Consider the following 26,011-nt stretch of genomic DNA (forward strand, 5'->3'; position numbering starts at 1 on the left):
TACGATTGTTGACCTGAGATAAGTACGACGGTGTTCTAACATTTGGCGGAGGGTGAAGATATGATCAATACATCTTCGACCAGAACTAAATCCAGCCTGCTCCTCGCGAGTCAATCTTTCACGGGCTTTGAACAGTCTACGAAGTATGACAGAAGAAAATAGTTTAGACGCTATTGGAAGTAGACATATCCCCCGATAGTTGTTACAGAAACGACGGGAACCCTTTTTAAGATATGAACAACTGTCGACTCGTTCCATAATGTTGAAACACTCTCCAGCTCCCAAACCTTCTAAAAAACATAGTCACTTCTTTAACCAGAAAGTCACCATCATATTTAAAAGGAGCCGGAGGTAGATCGCCTGGACCCGATGATCAAGAGTTAGAGCTCCTTGCAGACTTCCGCCTCATTTGGTGGAGCAGTCGTCACCGTCCATGGAGGGCAGTACAGTCTGATTGATGTTGCTGGAGCAGCAGGCCAGTTGAACTACCCTTCAAAGAACTCTGCTCATCGTCCAAGACGTCGATGGATGTTAGTGATTGGCATCCCGTCATCCTCACAGAATGTTTTGCTCACGCCAGACTTCTTACTGCCAGTGGCTTTGATGAGTTGAAAGAACTTCCGGCAGTTACATCTGCGACCAACAAGTCCCCATCGGCCATCTAAGAGATTCTCTTCTGTGCCTAGACGCCCGAACTGAGCATTTAAGTCTCCGGAGAGTACTACAATATCTGTCGAACGCACTTTCTGTGGAAGGAAAGTTAACTTGTGGAAAAACTAATCCTTGATCATATACGGACTGCAGTTTGTTGGAGCGTAGGTGAAGACATTGTCCCTGATACCGATTTCTTCTTACTTTGATGGAACTTTCTAATCTAACAGAACATAAACAACGGTCAATAGGGATTTAATCAATCAGTGCTGTCTCAGCTCTAGCACGTCGTCCAACACCAATGCCAGCGAAACCAGACAAAGATGCCACAGGGTTCCCGAATAAACGCACGTGAAACAATTCTTTCGAAGAGACAGATAGAGAATGAATTTGTAGTACCGCACATAAACGTGTACTTGACGAGTGAACTACATTAAGTTTTCGCTGATTGGTCACGGTATCCATATTTTACACCAGTTTTACGGCAAAATTATGAGACATTAAAAGGTAATTTCTGTCTGTTATCTAAATAAAATCGTCTACAAAGACAAATGTTTTTGACTGGGAAAAATTTGGTAGCTGAAAAACTTACCACTCACCTTCAATGGCTTTAAATACGATATGATAACGCTATACGAATACTAAAGAAATAGTGCTTCAATTCATCAGAACACGACCTCCATTCACCGGGTCCAACGTTCTGAGTTAGATACCTTTATTTCGCATTTTATCGATTTGCTGATATCCAGAATCGCTACATAAAAAGTATAACCTTAAAGCTGATTGCACATATTAGTAATCAGTTAATCATCTAATACGTTGGCAAAAGCCTCAAAAACATTTTACCATCAAATTGTTTTAGGAAAGATTTCCACAGCAGAGGGTAAATGGAATAGATTTCACACCATTTAAAAATGTTATTCCTCCTTCCAAAGCTTTATGCCCCTGTTAGGATATTCACAAGAATATCCCAAAAATTATCTCGAATGTAAAATGGTATGTTTTCAGACTCTTCACATAATTCGCATGTTATTTCCTATTGGCCATTATTTACAGTGTCCTAACTATGACTTTCATGTGTCGTTTCCCTATTGGTCAATTTTGAGTCGTCCTAATTATAACCTTCACGTGTCCTTCCTTTCCATTGGTTACTGTTAATAGTCATCGTAACTGTATAAATATGCCTTGTCTGTAAACCATTTTTGTTCTGCTGCTGACCCCATAAACAATTCTCATTTAACGGCTGTGTTCTGATTTATTGGAGTTGGGGAACAGTATTGGGGTCGAACTAGGATATCTGAATTTGGTCAATCGGTAGAATTTCGCGTAGTCCTATCGCAATACGCTATATTTCGCATTATAACAATTTGGCGACGGAGATTTTGCAAACAAGTTGCTGACTAGCTATGGATCCAGTTAAATTAGAAGAATTGTTCAAGCAACAGCTGAAGCTGATGGAGATGCTTACTCAGACGCAGATCTCTTCCCGAGTCCCATGTACACCAACAATCCCTCAATCAGTCGACGGTATTACCAGTAGTATTTCAGAGTTTCTTTATGATCCTGATGCCAATATTACATTTGATACCTGGTTCAGACGTTATGAAGATCTTTTTAAAGTCGACCTTGCTGACAGAGATGATTCGTGGAAGGTGCGTCTTCTCCTTCGAAAACTTGGTCCATCAGAGCTTGATAAGTATTGCAACTACATTCTACCGCAGAACCCACGAGACCGTTCCTTCGATGCCACTGTTCAAACTCTCAGTCAACTTTTTGGTGACCATCATTCACTTTTCAATACGCGTTATCGCTGTTTAAAACTGGTCATGAACGAGTCCGATGACTTCTTAACCCATGTTGGCATTGTCAACCGTGAGTGCGAACGGTTCAAGCTCAAATCCCTTACCGACGACCAATTCAAATCCCTCGTATTCATATGTAGTCTTCAGTCACCCAAATTCTCCGACATCAGAACTCGATTGCTGAACCGCCTTGAACAAGACCCTACGCTGACACTTAATGCAATCGCCGACGAGTATCAACGCATTGTCAACCTGCAGCGTGACACCACTTTGGTCCAATCTGGGGGCCAGGGTGGTTGCGAAGTTCACGCTGTCCAACGTCAGAACAAATCTCCGAGATCAACAACCTGTGGTCCTACGAAAGCCAGTGCTCCTTCTTTCTCTAATCACTCCAGACCGGTTCACAAGAAGCCCCCCTCTCCATGTTGGCACTGTGGAGCCTGGCATTATGTGAAAGTTTGTCCATTCAAACAGCAGGTGTGCGATCGCTGTCATAAAGTTGGTCACAAAAGCGGTTTTTGTCAATCCCATCGACCCAATAGTCGTCGAAATGCACAGACGCAACGTCGTCATACTAAAAAGCAGCTTCCCTCATCAGGAAGTTTAGCAGCAGTCTTCCACACCCATGCCGCCACGCGACGCAAATTTCTAACCCTCTCAATCAATGGTCAGCCAGTTCGATTGCAGTTGGACGCTGCATCAGATATCACTATTCTGTCAAAAGAAACTTGGCGAACCTTGGGTCAACCTCCCATCAAACCATCTTCGCAGACAGCCGTTAGTGCATGTGGTGGTCATCTCCGCCTTCATGGTGAACTTAACTGCTGTATTTCGTTCAGAGGTACAACCTTCAATGGTACGTGCTACATCACCAAATCCCCTCTCAATCTTCTGGGTTTAGATTGGTTCGAAGAACTTGGTCTTGCCAATCTACCTATCAGCACTATCTGTAATCAAGTAAAAACTCCTGCTACTACACAACAGCATGCTGCAGACCTCCAAAATCGATTCATCGAACTCCTCCAGCCTGGTTGGGGGCTACGAACAGTCCATAGTGCGATGGCACCCAGGCGAGTAGCCCAACAGAGTCCTCACATGAAGAATACCCGAATTCCTTACGAAGTTGACGCAAAAGTGTATGTGCGGGACTATAGACATGGGTATGATAGATGGATAGAGGGTGAAGTCGCAAAGAGACAGGGGAAGGTCATGTATGAGGTCAGAGTAAACCAAGAAATCTGGACCAGGCATCATAATCAACTACGGCCAAGAGATGCCAAGGAAAAAGTTGGAATTATTAACCGAGTTCCCCTCGACTTACTGCTAGATACTTTTCAACTTCCGCCGATACCTACAACGGAGGCAACTCAGTCATCTAACCAAGCAGAACATTCTTCAGGTTCTTCGTCGTTACCTCGAAGGAGGTCAAAGCGCAAACGAAGAAAACCAAAGAACTGTCAGGTAAACCCACGATTGCGTCGCTATTAATTTTTTCCAAGGGGAGGTGTTAGGATATTCACAAGAATATCCCAAAAATTATCTCGAATGTAAAATGGTATGTTTTCAGACTCTTCACATAATTCGCATGTTATTTCCTATTGGCCATTATTTACAGTGTCCTAACTATGACTTTCATGTGTCGTTTCCCTATTGGTCAATTTTGAGTCGTCCTAATTATAACTTTCACGTGTCCTTCCTTTCCATTGGTTACTGTTAATAGTCATCGTAACTGTATAAATATGCCTTGTCTGTAAACCATTTTTGTTCTGCTGCTGACCCCATAAACAATTCTCATTTAACGGCTGTGTTCTGATTTATTGGAGTTGGGGAACAGTATTGGGGTCGAACTAGGATATCTGAATTTGGTCAATCGGTAGAATTTCGCGTAGTCCTATCGCAATACGCTATATTTCGCATTATAACAGCCCCCAAATGCCCTGGTACGGCCGAGAGTGAGGAGATTCCGTTCTCCCTCTCCAAATGCTCTTATATGACCACGCGTATATAACCTCTGCCACGGAAGTCCTACTCACTGACTTCTCGTGGCATTACTGTTGTTTATGAAACTGAGAGGATGAAAAGCGAATACTCGGCGTTTTAATCAGGTTAGTGGACACGGAAAGTTCACCTAGGGGAGTTGGGAAACCCTGATTCCAAATCAATGGTGCACATGGACTCCAGGATCCTGAAGGAACAAATGGCGTATGAAGCTATTGTTAGTCATCGGCTACCATGGGACTGCATCTCCTCACGATGCTCCACTGCCTTGTGAATCAGATCTTTAGGTCAAAGGCTACAGGTGTAGCCCACTAAGAAAACCACCTGCTTCCGTTTGGGCACCCAGGCAGTATCACAGACCTCACACAAATCAAATGAGATTTGTGTGGCGCATATGTATCTGGTGTCCCAAAGCTTTATGAATATGAGCCTTTTTGATGGTCACCCTTCTGCTCACTTTCTTATCAGTGTGAAACGAATAAACTCAAATTCCTTAATAAAAGTGTCACAGTCGGGGAGAAGATCATATAAACTCGTCATTATTATGAATTAACCAAAGAAAAAAACAACAGGGGACTGTATTTATACCAGTTTCAGGACAATATACAATTAACAAAGAACAGTTATTCATGTACAGTAAGAGCGTTAATAACAATAACAGTTATACAGAAAAAAAGAGGAATATACACAATATTTTACTTAAATTCTTCGATCTGATTTTTGAGCACTTGATAATCTAGTTGATCTTCTAGAACTACTTACTGATGATGTTGGAGATGATGATGATGTGTCAATTTTTTTTTGAGAATGTTTTAATTTTTTAGGATTACGACTACGTGAATTTGTTGTTGAATGACTTTTGACAGAATTGGAATTTTCATTATCGGAACTTTGAAGGACAACTTTACCACGACTTATTTTATGAATTGGGTTTTTTTGTGAATTATTATTGACATTCTTTTGACGAGTAACTACTGTGGCAGTATTCTTTTTCGGTTTGATTTGTTTACTTGAAGGATTAGTACTAGATACTGGTATTGAAGTAGGGGTTAGATCACAATCAACTTTTTCTTCTTCATCATCATCATCGGAGAAATCAAGTAAGTTTTGATGGGATGACTTATCTGTAAAATATTTAGAACAATAACCAGTCAATAGAATAAATTAACTAACAATGTTTTAATTGAATTCATGAACTGATGAATGTTAGACCACCATTGAAAACCTAGAAGCACCGGACGGCCATTTCGTCCTAGTATAGGACTCCTTGACAGTGCACTTCAACGATCCCGCACGCGGGACTCAAACCCAGGACCTTCGGTCTCGCGCGCGTAGCCTTGACCAGTGGAGCTCAACCGCGTGAAATATGAGGCAGTTACTCACCAAAGACAATGGAGGATTGTCGCGGATGCGCACAGCTTAGGAGTCCCATACTAGGACGAAATAGCTGTTCAGTGTTTCCAGGGTTTCAGTGGTGGTTTAGCATTCGTCGGTTCATGATCTCAATCAAAACTCAACAATCCCCACAACCCTATACTGATAACTAACGACGTATATATACAATGCATAAGATACTAAGTCAATTTATAAACCACAACACGAAATATGAATGCTTGATGTAAGATAGGAGCACGTCTTACAGTTGTCAAATTTAGATTAAGTTCCAAACAACAAAATAAAACGCTGCAGTCAATACTATATAAGTACGAGAACACAGAGTAAAGAATGTTTAAAATGACTGTAAAAAATTTCATTTTTGCAAAGATTGACATTCATTGAGTCAGCAATAAAAAGCAGGCAGCATCGGATAATTGTTTCGCCCTAGTTTAGCATTCTTCAGTTAACATGGCCCGAAAAATGGGACCTAGAAATTACAGACAAAACACATGGTGAGAGAGTTACCAATTAAAACTGCTGAGTTGATGGCCAAAAGTTTGGAATCCTTAACCACCAAGGTAGGGTCGCTTCGCGAAATTACGTGGTCATCATTTATTATCACTATTGCTCCTTATCTCACACTTGACAGATTTTGGTTAGACAAGGATAATGTAATACCATTTTCTGTACTTTCTTGTACATTTATAAGTTCAGGACAGAATCGTATTTCTAATTGAAGGCCGATTCATTGAGTCAATTGGCTAAACAATTTAATAACAGAAGCAAAAGTGACAAGAAACTCTTACACACCTAACCACTCACCTAATAAAGGATTACCAACAGCAGTCATAGTTCTATTTGATTGACTAAATATCATTGTAGCATTTCCTTGATTCTTTTCAATGATATGATGTTCAGATGAATTAACCAAATGAAAATTAACTCGAGCAGATCCAAGTAACGTAGGTTGAGATTGTTGAATGCCTTCATTATTCATTATTGTATGGTTGGAGTCATCATCATCATGAAGTGGTGAAGTATTTATCTTGTCATTGCCATTTTCAGATATTATGGATTCATTCAATTTTTTAGAATCAATACCAAGACGTTCCATCTTCTCAATTAGTTGTTTACGAAAACGATGAAGTGTAAGATTTAAAGATCTATCAGCAAACTGTCAAACAAAAAGAAATATGAAGAATGGAATAATATTGATAATGAATTGAATGAAAGATAATATGTTGCAGAACTCCATTGAACTAACTTTTTTTTGTTAAGACATCTTCGTCAATCTTCGAATGAACAGAGAAAATTACTGACTCATTAGCTAGTTTGGTTCAGTCAGTCAGCTACAACATAGGACCAGGCACATTTATGCATCGATACAAGTTGCCATACCTGGACCGATGCATAATAACGAAGCTAGGACATTGCGTTGTGCTAGCTTGGTTATTAAAAATGAGAGTCTGAATCAATCCACAGCTTAATTCATGAACATTGTTAATTGTAATTAAGAAGTCCCTGTTAGATACATTTTTCCAAATAATCTATTAAGTTAAAATGACCGGCACAAAAAGTTCGGGATATACATATATGATGTAGTAAGATTGGTAATACAACTCAATTACTTACACTACATAAAGAGGGTAAGGGGTTTATTTAATACCGTTCCTATTTAAAGTTTTATTCACTTTCAATCGTAACAACAGGTAAGCCGCAACAAAGAAAGAAAATAAATAAAGTACACACAAACAATGTGATAACCACAGTGGATAATAAATCAGTATTACCAGGGTAAGAACAAATTGTTTTTGAACACATAAAGAGGGTTTCAATTTCCGTATAACCAAGGCTTCGATAAACCTTAGTATACGTCCTTGAAGGCTTTTGTACAGCACTACAAATGCTGACTTGGTGTCAACCATATATGACCAGTCTCAACCACATGTTTTGCAATGGAGGAAGATGTCTATCTATCATGTGATCTTATTTGACCATTGGAATTCATTTGTTCCTGCATCCATTTGGGTGTGTTCCGCCACCCTTAATAGCAGATTACGATTACTCCACCCTATGTGCGTGTTTTCGCACATACATGAAAATTGATAGACACAATCGCTTACGTGCTGTTTGAGTTTTTGGTAAAACATGGACCTTGTCTTTACAATAATTACAAGTTGGGCTACATAAAATGTCCTGTTAGTGGCTAATTCAAGTCTCTGTCTCAACATGAGACCATTTGAGTCGCCCCTAAATGGTAAAGTGATGTAAATTCGTTTTTTGGGTGCCAGAAGCGTCATAGGTCTAATTGTATTGCAACCCATCCAGTGGTTTATGAACTTCAATGAATTACCATTATTCATTAATGTATCAGTCACGAGCTTCGTTTGTACCTCAATAGTATCTCTGTTGCAAATGCGATTGATTCTATTGAATAAGCCTTTTATTAATCTACGTTTGTAAGGAATTGAGCGGTGACTATGGGAATTAAGATATTCCCCTGTCCATGTCGGCTTTTTGTTAAATTTTTAATATTCAAATTTTGTAAAGCTACACGTACAATGTTAACGTGGTTTAAAAATGTTTCTATTTTGCAATTTAGACTTTATTTGGTTAGCAGATCCGTTTTATATATCAATAATGTATGGTGTATGCTACTTATGTCTGTCGACATAAGTAGTATGTAACATCAATTGGAAGTGGAAAACTTGGCAGCAGAAGAGAAACTGAGACGGAGAGCGATTGCGAATAGCAAGAATCATACAGAATGTGGAGGACAAATGATAAAAATTTGCAAATGACGTATTCAATGTATGGTTCTCATTCTGTAATTAAATACATGGGTTGTACCCACCTGTGTTCTCGTTCATTACAGTATTACTGAAGATGTTAGTCATTATGAATGACTATGAAAGTTTAATAATCAAACTAAATTTTTAAGCTGAAATTTCATCTTAATTGTCAAAATCGCTAAAGATACTCATATACAATTAGATTTTTATAACCAATACTAACTTGGGATCCGGAAGGGAAGCGGAAAAGAGGAAGGCCAAAGAACACATTACGCCGAGAAATAGAAGCAGATATGAAAATGATGAATAACAACTGGAAAGAATTGGAAAGGAAGGCTCAGGACAAAGTTGGATGGAGAATGCTGGTGAGCGGCCTATGCTCCTCGACGAGGGGTAACAGGCGTAAGTAAGTAACTGTTGAATTGATTGGCGAAGTTGCATCTACTCTTTGTGTTCTGCCAAATTCTAATCTTTTGAATTCATCATATCTCTATCTTTTTTATCTTTTCAAATTTATTTCCTTGGATTATACTCCTTCAATAACATCTTCGAACTCTAATCTTTCCCATTACAGCTTATACTCTTACTATTTCTACCACTATGGGATTTGATGAATCGACAACTGGATCTCTGTGCTAATGTGGTATGCAAACTCTACCTGATGTACGTACGTACGAAGTTCTACGTTGTGACTGACTCTTGAATTGGTTGAGAAATAAACAATAATCTCATAGAACCAAAACTTAAATTGATCGTTGGTTAAATAATTCATGAATGTAACACAAAAAAGGATAGAATTCACCGTTCATTATTCAATTTAATTATATAAATAAACTAACTTTTGACATTGAATCAACTAGAGTTAATAACTCTTTATGAACTTGTATATTTTCAGTAGAAGGTCGTAATTGAAAAATCATACGTAGATATAATTTAGCTTCGGCTGATTGAGGTGCTTTTAAAACTTCAGTAGCCAAAATTGACACCAATCGATCGTGATGTGGATTGATCTTAAGATGATTGTGCATTTGTTTTAGGCAAAAAAAAACAAACAAACGAAAGTGTAGTACATTTCAAAACCTAACATGAGATACATGATCATAATTGATTGATCACTGGGTAGTGATCAATGTTATGCGTGTCAAGTCCTTCTTAGTGCTGATCAAATGCTATCGATCAAGTTGCAATGTGGCCACTAGTCTAGGTGGCTCTATGTTGAGATAAGATGGTGATTTAGGGTGGTCAACAGGAAACCCTGGACCCGGATTCGTGCTACTTGGCACTCGTCAGCAAGGTGTACTGTAATTTAGAGGGAACTGGTGGTCCCTGACGGATTCGATCCCGTGTCACTCAGCTTCACAGTCAGAGAAGTTACCACTGAGCTGCTCGGGCCGCGACCGACCTCCTGTAGGACTGAGATGTAATCACAATTGATTGATAACTGGGTGGAGATCAATGTCATGCGTGTCAAGTCCTTCTTTAGTGCTGATCGAATGCTATCGATCAAGTTGAGATACATGAATTCAAGGTGAGGATGCTGGTGTTATTGTGATCTCTAAGATGAATAAACTTATTGTGAAGTTTCCGTTGTTTTTCTTAACCTTCGGTCATTGTTTTCCTTTAGAATATGAGCCCCCGAAATCTACTTACATCTTTTCTCGTTATCTATACCTTCTCTTTTCTACTATGATACTATAAATTAAATTGGTCATAATTTACCATTCTGCGACTAAAAAGCAAGTTAGAAGAAAGCTAGGGACGACCAAACCACGATGTAGCACCAGTCTACAGAGTCATTACCGATTAGACTAAGCCTTGTTAATAGGTGTAAACTACCTGTTTTGAGTCTGCCTGATAATCGTTACCAATAAATAGAAACTTTGAAGTTCAGGATGGTTCGCCATGGAGGAGTTGCACTCAATATTTGTTTCCTGTAGAACTTGAGTCCGAAATGTACTTACATCATTTCTTGTTCTCTATATCTACTCTTTTCTACTACCCTTCAGACTGTTACCACTTTTCCCATTGTAGGATTTATCTCGAAACGATTTCATCTCACTGTGCTAATGTGGTGTGACAACTTGAACCGATGTACATATATGTCAGGTCCTACGTCCTGAAAAAACAACTCGACCTGCTAGTCAGTTGTGGACAGATCCTAATGACTCACTTTTCTTCGAGTTATGTGCTGATGATGTTGTCCAGAAGGACAGTGAAAGCTTAACAACCAATCCATCCAACTCGGAGGTCACGACTCCAAAAAACAGTATGATAGAGTAATTATTGTTATAGGTTGCGGGAATATAAAACATGATAGTCACTGATGTAATAGAATACAACCTTATATAATAGTGTCAGAGGTATTGGAAAAGAAAGATAGCAGCAATTACAGTGAATAGTTGATTGATTAGAACGATAGTAATTACGAAATAATGTCAGAACTAAAAGTCTCGTAATATGATAAAGAACAAATTAATCTGCGTTTGTCCTTATGATCGATTTGGAGTCACGTCGGGTCTTTCTTTAACCATTGAAGAATTGATATACTAGTATAGGGTAACAAAATCATGGGATGCATACATCAATGATAAAAGTGTGTACTTTGTACACCATTCAATACATGATAGTGTTATGCCCCTTTAACATTAGAGAATGGTAACTTTGGGGTTCATTTATGGACCAATATTATGCATATAATTTTTATCGTATATTTGCTAAATAATTAAACCACTCATATTCATGTTCCTTTCATTGTGAGCTTTATTTTGACCCTTGTACTATTATTGTACGATTTACCATTCCTGAGTTATACCTAGTCTATTGATTACTGCTCCCCCTATTCACAGCCATATTTGGCTAAATCTTGTACAAATGTTATTTTCTATTTTAAGGTACGATGTGGTCAGTCTGTTTGATATATAAACTCAGTATGTTTGAAATACAAGGATTCATACCACAGAGGCTGTTTTTGGTGTTTTGGACTTAACTGGCTGGGCTAGGCAGAAGCAGGACCGATAAGCACTCTAGACTGCTCGTACGAGTTCTCGTGTATCACTGTTTCCAATCGATAATTTGCTGCTCTCTGATTGGCGGTCCTATCACGTCATATATTAATTGGGCATCCACTCGGCCACAAGATATAACAGATAGGTATTTTGTTTGAATTTCACGGAGCAAAAGTAACCATATCACAGTATCTGATATAAGGTTCGTTGTTAAAAGCTGATTGATTAGTAGTATGCACAATTAAAAGAGTAACACAATTACAATTTGGTTTAATTGACAGTTTATCCAGGCACCTTTGATTGATTGTATTGGCTCTATACATAATTTTTCCAAGATTTAACGTTAATACGAAGCATAAACGAACAAAATAACTAGTAAGTGAAAACCGAACATGTATTATTATGAATTACTAATGTGGGATTCGAAGTATAGATTTTGAAATAAAGTTATTCAGAACTAAGAAGAGAGAGTTAGTTGATTGAGTTATGGAAAAAAACTTACAATTTTTTCATCAATTTGTCCAGTTGATGATGATATTGTTTTTGATTTATTTGAATTTGGACGTGAATCTTCATTATCATCATTGACAATATCTTTACCTTCTTGATTAACTGTTACATTTTTACCTTCTGATCGACTTTTCAAATGTGTAGTATCAGTTAGACGAGCTAATAAACTAGCTACATCATTTGGTTCAACTTCAGATAAAGGTGAAGAAGCAGGTGCACGAATTAATGTAGTCAATGTAGGTAAAACAGCATTAGTAAGTGCAGATTGATGTTCAAAGGCATCCATTCCAATACCATTAGCACAAGCATAATCTGCAAAGAAATATGCTAAACCTCGACGAAGTTGAGGACTTTCTTCACTAACTGGATTAAACCATAATAATAATAATAAACTAAGTATATGACTTGAAACAATACGATCATAAATTAATAATTTGGCAAGACCAAGTGCACTAGTTGAACGTAATCCATCATCAGACTGAAGAGTAAGAAAAGAAACGAAAGTACGAAATATATAAGTAATTAGATGTAATTATTGTATTTTCTGATTTCTCATCAGCTGCTTATAACCAATGATTGTTATATAAAGAATTAGAAATACATATCGAGGTAAAATATATTACTAGATCGTAAGGAAATAAACAGCAATTATATATTATTATATATTTCGCCCCCAAATGCCCTGGTACGGCCGAGAGTGGGGAGAGTACGCTCTCCCTCTCGAAATGCTCTCACATGGCCACGCGAATATAGCCTCCACCAGGGAAGTCCTACTCATGCCAAGGGTGTTCTTCACGAGAGTGAGAGGACGAAAATCTCATGTCCGGAGCTTTAAACGGGGTGGTGGACACGGAAAGTCCACATAGGGGAGTTGGAAAACCCTGATTTCAAACCAATGGTGCACATGGGCTCCAGTATCCTCAAGGAACAAATGGAGTATCAATCAATCGTTGGTCACCGTTTACCATGGGACTACATCATCTGAAGATGCTCCACTGCCTTGTGGATCAGATCTTTAGGTCAAAGGCTCCGGGTGTGGCCCACTATGGAAACCACCTGCTTCAGTTTGGGCACCTGGGTAGTATCACAGCCCTCACACAAATCAAATGAGATTTGTGCGGTGCATATATATCTGATGCTTCCTTGTACCAATATTTATGTGTTTAAATAAATAAATAATTATATATTTCAGTTCAAGCACCTAGACATTTATATTTACGTTATTAGTGTGTTCAAGTTCTAATTGGTGACTGTAACTTCTTCTTGATCTACAGTATATCTCGTAATAAGTTAAGTTTTTTGTTTCGACGTTCCTAGTTCTCTACCAATCTATATCTACACCAGCCAACATTGCATTTAGAGGCAGACAGTAGTTGACATACGTAACACATCCTAACCACATTAGTTAATGATGACTTACTAAGTCATTACCGATTTCAATTTATATATAGTAGACTGCATCTAACCTCAGCATTATTCTCACTCAGTGATTCCAACATATGTGGGTAATGTTTCTAAAAAAAATCTTCAGTCGTAATGGACTCATAGTCTAAAGGTTTGAGTGTTTCAATAGAGTCACTCCTAAATTTTATCTCCTGCATTGAGATTTGATCATTTGGACAGTAATTTTCTATTGTTCTTTCCTTAATATTAGCCTACGGGTTCATATAATCTCACCACGTAAACCTAAACTGAAGTTGCAATAATCCATTATTTTCTATTTTGAAAATAACAAACAGAAAATAAGCTGACTAGTTGATTATCTAATATTCCTTCAGCCAGTCAGCTACAACGTAGAACCATGAACATATATGCATCGGTCCAAGTTGCTGGGTGGTGATCAATGTCATGCGTGTCTCAGTCCTACAGGAGGTCGGTCGCGGCCCGAATAGCTTAGCGGTAACGTCTCTGACTGTGAAGCTGAGTGACACGGGATCGAATCCGTCAGGGACCACCAGTTCCCTCAAGATTACAGGTACACCCTGCTGACGAGTGCCAAGTAGCACGAATCCGGGTCCAGGGTTTCCTGTTGACCACCTCCAACCACCATCTTATCTCAATTAACTTATCGGAAATCGACTGTAAGAGAATCCATAGAATTAATTAAGTATTGAAATATACACAAGAAATTATATTTCAATTTGTTTTTACCTCTTTTTCCAAAAGTGAGGTGATTGGTTTTAATAAACGATAAGCTGTTTTGGACATTTCATCACATCGAACTAATATACCCAATGGATTACTATGAGACTGATCAATAGAATCCTGAGATGTTTGTCGTGTTAATACAACATAATCATGCTTAGCTGTATAAAAAAAAAGAAAGTGAATAGAGCAAAATCGGAAAATTCACTTATTTTGTTGATAATTTAACAAACAATCTTTTAAAAGGTCGATATTCAGAGAAACTATATTCTTCAACACAATATTAATTCGTATTCTCATTTGGAAGAACCTGAAGGGTATTTATTGTCTGTCAGTCAGTCACAACGTAGAACTTCGTACGTACGTACATCAGTTCGAGTTGCCATACCACATTAGCACAGAGATGCACTTGTCGATTCATCAAATCCCATAGTGGTAGAAATAGTAAGAGTATAAGCTGTAATGGGAAAGATTAGGGTTTGAAGGAGTACAATCCAGTGAAATAAATTTGGAAAGAGAAAAAAGGTAGAGACATGAAGAATTCAGAAGATTAGAATTTGGCAGAACACAAAGAATGGATGCACCTTCGCCATTGTAAACGATTTGGAGCCATGTCATTCAAGGTCTCTAACCATCGATTGCCATCATCTATTTATTGAGACTTAATGAATGTCCCTAAACAGTATATAATTTGAAAACGAGAGATATTTCTTGTGTATGACCAATCAACATTGCCTCCCACGACATATAGTACTGGCTTTGTAATAGGAGTAGGTTGAAGAAAACAGCTAGAGGAGATCAAACCAAAACATTGCTAATTATTTTATATATTTTATCATTATACACATGTGGTAAGATTGTTTGAACTGATCTACATTTGTTCCAAGCCCAAGCTTTCTTATGAATCATTGATAAAATGTATTGTACAAGTATGACAATGACAACAAACAATTGATTGCCGATTGCAAATTCAGTTTACCAAACAAGTTATCTAATGTAATATTTCAAACTGTTTTCTAAATAACTGATGCTTGTATAACAGTAATGATGATTGGGATAACTGAATTCATTACTTTAACCATATGAACTTCAGAAAAACAGATGTACAGGTTGTTCAACTGACTAAATAAATATCAGGGAATAAACACTTCTATTCCCAGACTTTTATAATTGTTTTTGCTAATAAACGACCCAGCTACTCCTATTGCTTAGTATTCTTATACGATGACACTCGGACAAAACCCCAAAATCAGAACACGTTGAACAGGAACGAAATTGTATTCAAAATAACAAGGGTTGGTGAACAGCAATCAATCGTTAGAAAAACGTTCATATATTTATAGTATATACATAAGAAACTTCTAGATGCTTCTTCAATAATCTGCCGGAGCTGATTGGTTTAGAATTAGCCAATCAGAGTGCGCCGTCATGATCATACACATAATGTGCCTTAATCCGGTTTATTTTCCGCTAACACAGACAAAATATTAAGCTCAGAAATTATGGCTTCTTTTATAGAACAACAAATGAATAGTTAGGAATGAAAATAATGGTTATAAAACAACCAATTATCATCCTCTCCTTCTGATGGCTATCATATTTCCCTCCTTTAGTTTGAAGTTGAGAATATTTGAAGATTTATCACATAACTTAGAATACATAACGTCCAATCTGTGAAATCCTACTAGATTTTACCGACTGCAGAACCACAATACGGTGGTTATGGATCTCTGCATATGACATTTAAATTAATTGAAACGACAAAGTGAATGGAAAATTCTACAGAAATGGACGTATTTTCATTATTTTAGACGCTTGCTATTGTAGTCCCCTTACTCTTATTTTTTGTAAAAGTTTGATCAATGAAAATACAAAATCGCAAAGTGTTCACTCTTTATCAGAAGGGGTTTTTGTGGAGATTTAGTATTTTCATAGTTGAAAGCTGAGGAGCCCCACAATAAGACGAAACAGCCGTCCAGTGCTTCCAGGTTTCCCCTGGTGTTCACTCTTCAACAAACACTCCGCTTATATGTTCATATCTCGACAATACGAAATAATAAGATTTGATGAAGGTACACTAAGTGATACAAGTCTTTATTATTACTAACTAAAGCAACTTACATGCTTTGATATTCTGTTCTTCTTCATCGTCATCATCTTCATCAACGATAATGGTATCGGTTGGCACTAATCGACTATTTGGATTAATATTAGCATCATGAAATGGACGAAACCCGTAAATAAGCAAACAATCAATAATACATCCTAGTGCTGTTTCACTAATCATCAAATGATCCACACGCATAGCCTAGAAAACATACATACAACATGAAAAATAGGATTACTGACTGAGAATGGTTAATCTAACTCTGAAAGGAAAAAAAATCTTCCGTAGCCAGGAATTTATATCATTGTGAATGATGAATTCGTTTCGATTAAAAAAATACAAACACACATCATTTATACCCATATTTCAACTGGTTACAATAAGTGGATAAAAAAACCATCTTAAGAGTAACCTCCAATCCACGTGATGAGACATATCATAATAACTGTTCGATAGATTGTAAATAATCAACTCTGAAATCTAGTCAATCGCATAAAGTTTATCTTCATAGTTGAAATCATGAGTCGATTGAAGCTAGACCACCATGGAAAACCTGGAAGCACTGGACGGTCGTTTCGTCCTATTGTGGGACTCTTCAGCAGTGCGCATCCACGATCCCGCACTCGCGAGATTCGAACCCAGGACCTACTAGTCTCGCGCCAGAGCACTTAACCGATAGACCACTGCGCCGGCATCCAAAGATGTTATTGTCTGAATTGGGAAGCAGTGACCAGTGGAGTTCAACCACGTCTGTTGTGAGATAACAACTCACTGAAGACAATTGGTGAACGGTTGCTCAAACATCGTGGATCAGTTGAAGTTAGACATTAACACCACCGGATGCCGGCTCAGTGGTCTAGTGGTTAAGCGCTCGCGCGCGAGACTGTTAGGTCCTGGGTTCGAATCTCGCAAGTGCGGGATCTTGGATGCGCACTGCTCAAGAGTCCCACAATAGGACGAAACGGCCGTGCAGTGCTTCCAGGTTTTCCATGGTGGTCTAGCTTCAACCATGGGTGGGTCTAGCATTCAACTCAACTCTATGAAATTACTAAAATCTCCACCAAACCCCCTTCTGATAATTAGCATACTATCAGAATGAGGATTTGTGGAGATTGTAGTTATTTAAATAGTTGAATACATGAGTCGATCTAAGCTAGATCATCATTGAAAACTTAGAAGCACTGAATAGCCGTTTCGCACTAGTATGAGACTCCTCAATAATTAGCTTCAAGATGAACTTACTGAGTTTCTAGTGAAAAGCCGTGACCAGTGGAGTGCAATTCATGTCGGCTAGAGACAGATATCTACCTCAGACAATGAATGAATGGTTGCGCAGTCATTCATGGATCGATGGAAGTTAGACATTAACACCGTTGGATACCTGCTCAGTGGCTCAAAGGTTAGGCGTTTGCGCGAGAGAAAAGGTCCTGCGTCCGAATCCCGTATGCGGGACCGTGGATGCGCACTGCTGAGGAGACCCATACCATGACAAAACGGTCGTCCAGTGCTTCCAGGTTTTCAATGGTAGTCTAGCTTAGATCGACTCATGAATTCACTTACTAAAATTAACATAATTTCCAAATAAAGAAACTCACTGAATAAAACACATGAATATATTGTAATGTCAATGGTAAGTCCATTGTACAACAAAGACCCAAAGCTAATATGGCTTGATTACGAACAGCAACATCTGAATGTTGCATACTTGGCAATATCTAGGGAATAAAAGACATTCACAAAAAAAAACTAGAATTCAGAGAATACAATCTCACTAAAGGAAAAAGCAGGAATAAAAAACTATGATAAACAATAAACTCATTGTTCTATAATTCCATCCACTTTATATCAGGTGATTGTAAAAGTCAAGATTCGACCTAGTGACAACAAGTGATTGTAGCTGTTACTTTGATATGATGGTCAGACTTTTTATCGTGACAACACAGCTATATTAATCCAAACATTTATTTTTTAAAGTTCTACTATATGAGGTGGATCATTTGGAGAACGGTAAGACAAAACAGGGAAGTTTAGGGTTCAAGAGAGAAGTTGTACTGAAGAATGTATGGGATGGTGCTATTTTCGGATACTCGACCACCTCAACTATAATTCCTTCCCAGAAAATAAAAAGGGGTTAAAAGTGGGGGCCAGTAACACAACTTTTCTTGCACCACAGATATGCCTGGAAAAGCGCGAAACTACATCGAAAATTGATAATAAAAGGGATATGTGTCTTAAACAGTTGTTTCTCCTTTGCAGTCACGCTCCCAGGTAGTCAAAGAACACAATTTAGTATCCCTTTTTCAGATACCTTAAGGAAAGGAATCCTTCCGAGGTGTTAAAAACCGCGAAGTGACAACCTGATATTGCTAACGCCGCTCAAATCCATCTTGATAGGGACAATAATCAATCACTGATACAGAAAACCTGAATAGTAGTGTAAAAACAAATAAAAGTTAGCTCCTAACATAATAAACACAAAATATTTTAAGGTATAAATACGAATGTGCAGGTATGTACATTTTATGTGACAAAAAACATACTAAACTATCCAATAGTGAACGTAGTGAAGCTGGTAGACTCCATAGAGTAGGAGATTGTTGTATAATTAAAGCAGCCATTTTGTTTGCCTTAAATAATACAGATGATGAACAACGTTTAAAAAGGCCTTGTGTTGCATCTTCAGCTGCATCCACTTCGTCATTATCATCATCTCCATCATTTTTATCATTATTTATACCTCCATCGGGGTTTTCAGTGTTTAGATCTTCTTTAGTTACACTTTTAATCTGTTCATCAGAACCTGATGACGGCGAAACTGGAGGTTTATCTGTTCTGTAAACGAGAGGAAAGGTTAACAAAAATGCAAAATTACAAACTTGATGTCATAAACAGTTATATATATGCTGGATATAAGATATTATATCGTTATTTTAGGCTTTTAATTATCCCGTTGATGATATTTAGTGGATAACGCGTTGGTGTTTGGACTGAAAGATATTGGATTTGAGGTCTAATGAACAACGAAATTGGGTTGAAGGTACATCCAGTTAATGAGTCCCAAATAGGGCAAAACACGCGTTTTGAATCCCACTGTTAGTCACAATCCATTCTATTATATATAAGATACTATATTTCCGGGTTGTTCTTTAAAATGAGCTATTTTAGGGCAGGTTAATGTATCAAAAGATGCTCATCAATAAATGACCTGCTTACATACAACACATATTTTAGCGGCTAAAAGTAAATTTTGTGAGTAACCTTTCATCCATACGTTCTAGAAATATACATCAGAAGAAAATCAAAACTCATATCAGGTAAGAAAAAGATGTACATTAATCTGGACTTAAACGGTAATCTTACACTTGGCTAAGTCATCTAGACGAAAATCCTACGCAACTTCATTGTTTGTCCTATTGCTAGCCGATCCACTAATACATCTCTGAGAAGACAAAATACTTTGACTGAGCAATTTGATGCACGTATATACCTGTTCACCTGCTTTTCTAAAGTTAGGTATATATGTCATTTATCAAAAGACTTTTTACAATGGATTAAAAAGTACGATAATGCTCGTGATGAAAATCAGTTCGCCATAAAAACATGTTTCTGATAACATCAATCAAACCAAGATGTAAATTTTAGTGTTTTCGTATTATGAATAGATACTTGTAAGTTACTAGTATTTGACCACAGATGCCTTAGAAATATTGCTCGCATCTGCTGGGATAACCGGGTAAGTAATAGTGAGGTTAGACGCAGGGTATTAGGGAATGATGGTAAGTCAGTTGATGAGGTCATGAATCTTCATCGACTGAGATGGTTGGGCCACTTGTTACGTATGCCTGAACACCGATTACCACGACGCGCAGTGTTGACCAGTGTAGGGGATGGTTGGAAAAGAGTAAGGGGCGGCCAAACCAAAACATGGCATCAGTGCTTGAAGTCATTAACTTCTAGTCTGAGCCGTGTTGGTAGATGAATACTACTTGTTTGGGGTCCGCGTGACTATTTTCACCAATCGTTGGAGACTCTAGGTGACACGGCTCAGAATCGATCACAATGGCATAGGTGTATACACTCTTTATCTTCCCTTAAACTTTGAGATTAAAATTGCTTTATATCTGTCTTCCTTCCTATACTATATCCTTACATACAACCTTTCTTTATATACTACCACCACTAAATTAATTACTTCTATGAATCTGGTGTTCATCTTGTTGTGCTAACGAGGTATGGCAACTTGGACCGATGCATATATGTGCCTGGTCCTACGTTGCAGCTAACTGACTGAAAAATCACATGGTATGAAAGCGGAGTTACAGCGAAACGTTTACCCTGTTGGGGATGTTAGATCTCCAGAACTCACTTGATAAATGACTTATCTTTGTAATTTTATTCTACAAATTCGAATTTTTTTTCGCGTCAAAAGTGCTCGTTTTCAACCTCATATCGTATTTCCCACTTGGGAAGATCTTAAACACTATTGATTCGTTGCATCTTTTAGTATGCTATTTTGTAACGCTTTCCAAGGACAATTTTATGCTGTATATATACGTTTGATTTGTACCTGTTGTGATTGCTTGCGCTTCTGGCTGCTTGCGGAATACATTTTCCCCACTTCGAACTTGGACTTTTCACTTTAGTTAGCAGGGCTGGGACGCGTCAGAATAGCTAGCTTATTGGTCTTTGGTTACAAGTCTTGTTTCATTCGCAGACTAGGTGAACTCGTAATCGCTTCAAACATAACATACCCCTAAACATATAAAGCAGATTCTATCCGAAACATAATTTATTGGTGAAAATTCACTCCTTCTCACTTTGATCAAAACAAACACACAAACGAATCATATCATTCATAACTGATCCATCGAATTATAGGTACTTTTGTGTTCCTTCAAATGGCTACGACTTTCATTTATATGGTTCTTAAATTGTTATTTAATCGGGCTTTCAGAGAACCAATCTGTACATAAATACTGTGAAAACTACGATGTGTAAGTATTTCTAGAATCATTAACAATATACGGTAATGGACTTGAGTATATAATAATCGCTATTGGATGAATTAGAGTTTGCAGCCACAATAGTCTAATCTAAAGTTAATTAAAATCCGAGTGGAAACCTTGAAAAATTTATAAGCTAAGTATAACCAACATATTTATTTATTATCAGAAGGGGTTTTGTGGAGCTTTCAGTATTTTCATAGTTCAAAGCATGAGTCAATTGAATCTAGACCACCAAGGAAAACCTGGAAGCACTGGACGGTCGTTTCGTCCTATTGTGGGACTCTTCAGCAGTGCGCATCCACGATCACGCCTCGCAAGATTCGAACCCAGGACCTACCAGTCTTTTTTTAACTTTTAATGGACAGATTAACTAATGAAGGGTGTAACATTTAGTTTATCCATGACCTAATGTAGATCTGAGGGTCAACGAATCAGAAAACATCGACAAAAGAATTAATCAAGAAATAGAAATAACTCACAATATTCCAATATTTCCACGTAATTCTTGTAATAATTCTGTACGTTCAATATCTAATTTATTACAAGCATCACGTAGTTCAGTTGCACGTTCAAATTCTTTACGAGATACACAATCATGTAATGCTTCATTAAGTTCATTCATACGAACTTCAAGACTAGCAATCTTAATATTTATTGCAATGAAGAAAAAAAAGGAATACATGAAAGTAATGAATTGATTTTGAATCTCAGTCAGTCAGTTATAACGTAGAACTCTGTACGTACGTACATCAGTTCGAGTTGCCATACCACATTAACACAGAGATGCACTTGTCGATTAATCAAATCCTATAGTGGTAGAAGTAGTAAGAGTATAAGCTGTAATGGGAAAGATTAGGGTTTGAAGATGTTATTCAGGGAGTATAAACCAGTGAAATAAATTTGGAAAGAGAAAAAACGATTTTGAGCCATGTCATTCAAGGTCTCTAACCATCGATTGCTATCATCTCGCGAATCCCGACCAGGTAGTCTACACCTACTAACATGGCTCAGTCCACTTGTCAGTGACTTCATGGATGTGTGCCACGTTTTGATGCGGCCGCCCCTAGCTTTCTTCCAACCTACTCCTACGCCATAACAACTATTCAATTATACATATATATATGGTTAAGAGAATATAAATATGAAAAGTTAATTCTAGTTATTCTTAGTCTTGTCGCCTACGTGACAGGTTAGGCTCAGGTATAGGAAGCATGTACATATGTATTAAAATCAGACAACCTCAGAACGTAACAGTATGCTGTCGCACAATCAGTATGTATCAAAAAAGGGGATATGAAGGTTAGTTGTGTAAGATAAATTGTCAAAACACTGTAATCGCTTGAACAACGTCCTATAAAATTATAGAAATTTATCGCACATAACTATTTATTAAAATTCAAATATTTTATGAATTAGAACTTGGTAATTTGTAATGAAAGACGTCTGGGAAGCTGTCAGATTAAGGGATAAAATGTTGATCGATTGATAAAATACAATGATACGATATGATCCAGTGACAGTTGCTTATAAGATTATATTGTTGACTTAAGAACCCAATTGCAAAGATATTCGAAGACGAGAGAGCTGTCTTTTGGAAAAAATATTTTTGTAATAAACAGCTAGATAATATCTACTTTGTAAGTCCATTACTCTTCAATGAGTAAAACCGATGCTCATCATATTAAAATTAGTAATAATCATGCTAATATTTCATCTAAATAGAGAGCTGAACTCAACAACACTAAAAATATCCACCTGAGCTGTAAATTTTGCAGCATCATTTTAGACAGACGTACTTTGAATGAAAATGTATTTATTTATTTAAACACATAAATATTGGTACAAGGAAGCAGCAGATATATATGCGCCACAAAAATGTCATTTGATTTATGTAAGGGCTATGATACTGCCCGGGTGCCCAGACCAAAACAGATGGTTTTCTTAGAGGGCCACACTCGGAGCCTTTGACCCAAAGATCTGATCTACAAGGTAGTGGAGCAACGTAGAGAGATGCAGTCTCATGGTAGCCGGTGACCAACAATAGGTTCATACTCCATTGATTCATTTAGGATCTTGGATTCCATGTGCACTATTAGCTTAGAATCAGGGTTTTCCAACTCCCCTAGATGGACTTTCCGTGTCCACCGACCCGGTTAAAGCGCCGGACATTTGCTTTTCGTCCTCTCAATTTCGTAAACAACGCCGGTGCAACAAGAAGGCAGTGTGTAGGACTTCCCTGGTAGAGGCTATATACGTGTGGCCATGTGAGAGCATTTCGAGAGGGAGAGCGTACTCTCTCCATTATCGGCCGTGACAGGGCGTGTATTAGAAAAAAAATACTGCTCATTAAATGAACGTAATAGGTTCAAATTTGAGTCACACTTTACGTATGAAGGCTAACAGTACAACCCAACTACTCAAACAAAAAGAGGTAAAACAGGGATTGGAGCCTGTGACAATGATTAAAAACAATTATCACTTAGTTATACCTCTCCAAATGAGATATGAAAATTTCAAAATCAACTAACTGCTTCAACAATACAATGAATCAGTATCTACGAATAAAAAAAGGAAACACCACTTTATTTAATTAAGAATAAAGAATTTACAATAATAACGTACTTTTAGACGAATACTGATCTCTTTCTTTTTTGACAAAGCAGGTTGTTGATTTGTACATTCAGTTTCCTTTGTCAAACAACCATTTTCATTGGATTCTACTGGAACAGACACTGCACTTCCCAATGAGTTTTGTGGTTCTACTGGATCACAAAGTTCACTAATCATTTCAATCACACTGTTTATACGACGTCGCTACAATATAATGAACAAGATGAAGCCAAAAACAAAAATTAAAATGTAAGTAAACATACAATATGGATTATCTCCGACTAATCAATTAAGGAATTATGATATGTCAATGGCATATGTTCAATTTAGTTGAACTTATATCTATATTAAAAATTAGGTAAAATACTTTGAACGACTCACGCTTTCTAACTTAACATTCGAGTAACAATAACGCTTCATAATCGATATGTGTAATATTACCATAGAATATAAACGTGAAACTTGTAAGAGTACAGTAATTTCAGGAAGCTTATTAGCCTTTTAAGCCTTGTCAGTTTCCCGATCTTATCATTGGATAAACATGTCTACATTATTTCATTCATCTGAATGACAATATACTTTCATTAAAGCTTTTCGCTAGATCCTTGTCTCATAGTCATGAACTTTTATGGAAAACTCATTTATGAAACTTATTTATTTATTTATTCAAACACATAAATATGGGTACAAAGGGGGAACCAGATATATATGCGCCACACAAATCTCATTTGATGTGTGAGGGCTGTGATACTGCCCAGGTGCTCAAACTGAAACAGGTGGTTTTCATAGGGGACCACACCCGGAGCCTTTGACCTAAAGATCTGATCCACAAGGCAGTAGAGCATCGTGAGGAGATGCAGTCCCATGGTAGCCGGTGACCAACGATTGATTCATACGCCACTTGTTCCTTCAGGATACTGGAGTCCATGTGCACCATTGGTTTGGAATCAGGGTTTTTTAACTGCCTTAGGTGAACTTTCCGCATCCACCAACCCTGTTAAAGCGCCAGACATTGGCTTTTCGTCCTCTCGATTTCGTAAACAACAGTAATGCCACGAGTAGGCCTTCCCTGGCAGAGGCTATATACGCATGGCAATGTGAGAGTATTTCGAGAGGGAGAGCGTACTCTCTCCACTCTCGTCCATACCAAGGCATTTGGGGGCCATTTATGAAACCGCTGTTAATAGATGGTTTGAAGAGCTAGCTAGATGAATTTACAAGACAATAGTATAGGGAAGACATTCACAGAAACCATGATGCTTAAGCATCTCATCACGACTAATATTGAGTGAACCATTAACGAAGAGATATGTTTGTCAAGTGTACTCTGAAGAAAAACTTGTGCACACAAAAAGAAGTAGGCGTATAATGCAATTCATAGTGTCATTTCCACTCTGTAATGGCGAAAAAAAGAAAGTTTAGCAACAATTTTCAGCATTATAAGCGCCATCTAAAGATATTTTTACTGGAATTTTGATGTGATATGAGACAAAAGTGATTCATTTTGAATTTCGCCCCCCTCCCAAAAAAATCAGCTTCTCAATTCTGGTTGACCAAGTCAATATAGTATAGTTACACTCAAATAGTAACAGTAAAAAAAATAAATGAAGTAACCCTCCAAACACTTACAACACAATACACAACACTAAAACTAAGAATGAAAAATAAATAAACTACTCACCAGATTTGGCTCCAAAATAGCGTGTAATTTTAATAATTGAGGAGCTAAAGTACCTGAAACTTGTTGACTAGTTATCCAATCATGAACTAATGATACTAAACGTCTTCGACCAAATTCATCGCTTAAATCAAGTGATCCTGCCATTGATAAAATTTGTTCAACAACACATTCTTGTTCAATTGCTTTTTCATCAAACTCTTGAGCAAGAACAGTTTGAACAAGTTTATCTACAACACTAAATTATTGAAAGATTATAATAATACCAAATATAAGGTAATCATCGCATAACCATGAATGATAAGAAGTCTATAGTAGTAAAAAAACAGG

The 26,011-nt window shown here is 37.6% G+C and overlaps 1 protein-coding gene across 1 annotated transcript in view; it reads right to left on the minus strand.

Moving 5' to 3' along the window:
* Positions 1 to 5,150: 5,150 nt before the first annotated feature.
* The window catches only part of Smp_078920 (hypothetical protein), a gene marked incomplete at both ends in the record, with an annotated part of 34,456 nt that continues 13,595 nt past the window's right edge, over positions 5,151 to 26,011 (minus strand). The window contains 12 exons of the mRNA XM_018789530.1: positions 5,151 to 5,575; positions 6,651 to 7,002; positions 9,460 to 9,630; positions 12,128 to 12,613; positions 14,287 to 14,441; positions 16,402 to 16,588; positions 17,995 to 18,102; positions 18,928 to 19,052; positions 19,125 to 19,219; positions 21,873 to 22,036; positions 24,016 to 24,207; positions 25,685 to 25,919. Of these exons, the coding sequence (XP_018646434.1) occupies positions 5,151 to 5,575; positions 6,651 to 7,002; positions 9,460 to 9,630; positions 12,128 to 12,613; positions 14,287 to 14,441; positions 16,402 to 16,588; positions 17,995 to 18,102; positions 18,928 to 19,052; positions 19,125 to 19,219; positions 21,873 to 22,036; positions 24,016 to 24,207; positions 25,685 to 25,919 (2,695 nt within the window). The remainder of the gene's footprint in view (positions 5,576 to 6,650; positions 7,003 to 9,459; positions 9,631 to 12,127; positions 12,614 to 14,286; positions 14,442 to 16,401; positions 16,589 to 17,994; positions 18,103 to 18,927; positions 19,053 to 19,124; positions 19,220 to 21,872; positions 22,037 to 24,015; positions 24,208 to 25,684; positions 25,920 to 26,011) is intronic.

This window comes from Schistosoma mansoni (genome assembly GCF_000237925.1).
Source record: "Schistosoma mansoni, WGS project CABG00000000 data, supercontig 0134, strain Puerto Rico, whole genome shotgun sequence".
Lineage (NCBI taxonomy): Eukaryota > Metazoa > Platyhelminthes > Trematoda > Strigeidida > Schistosomatidae > Schistosoma > Schistosoma mansoni.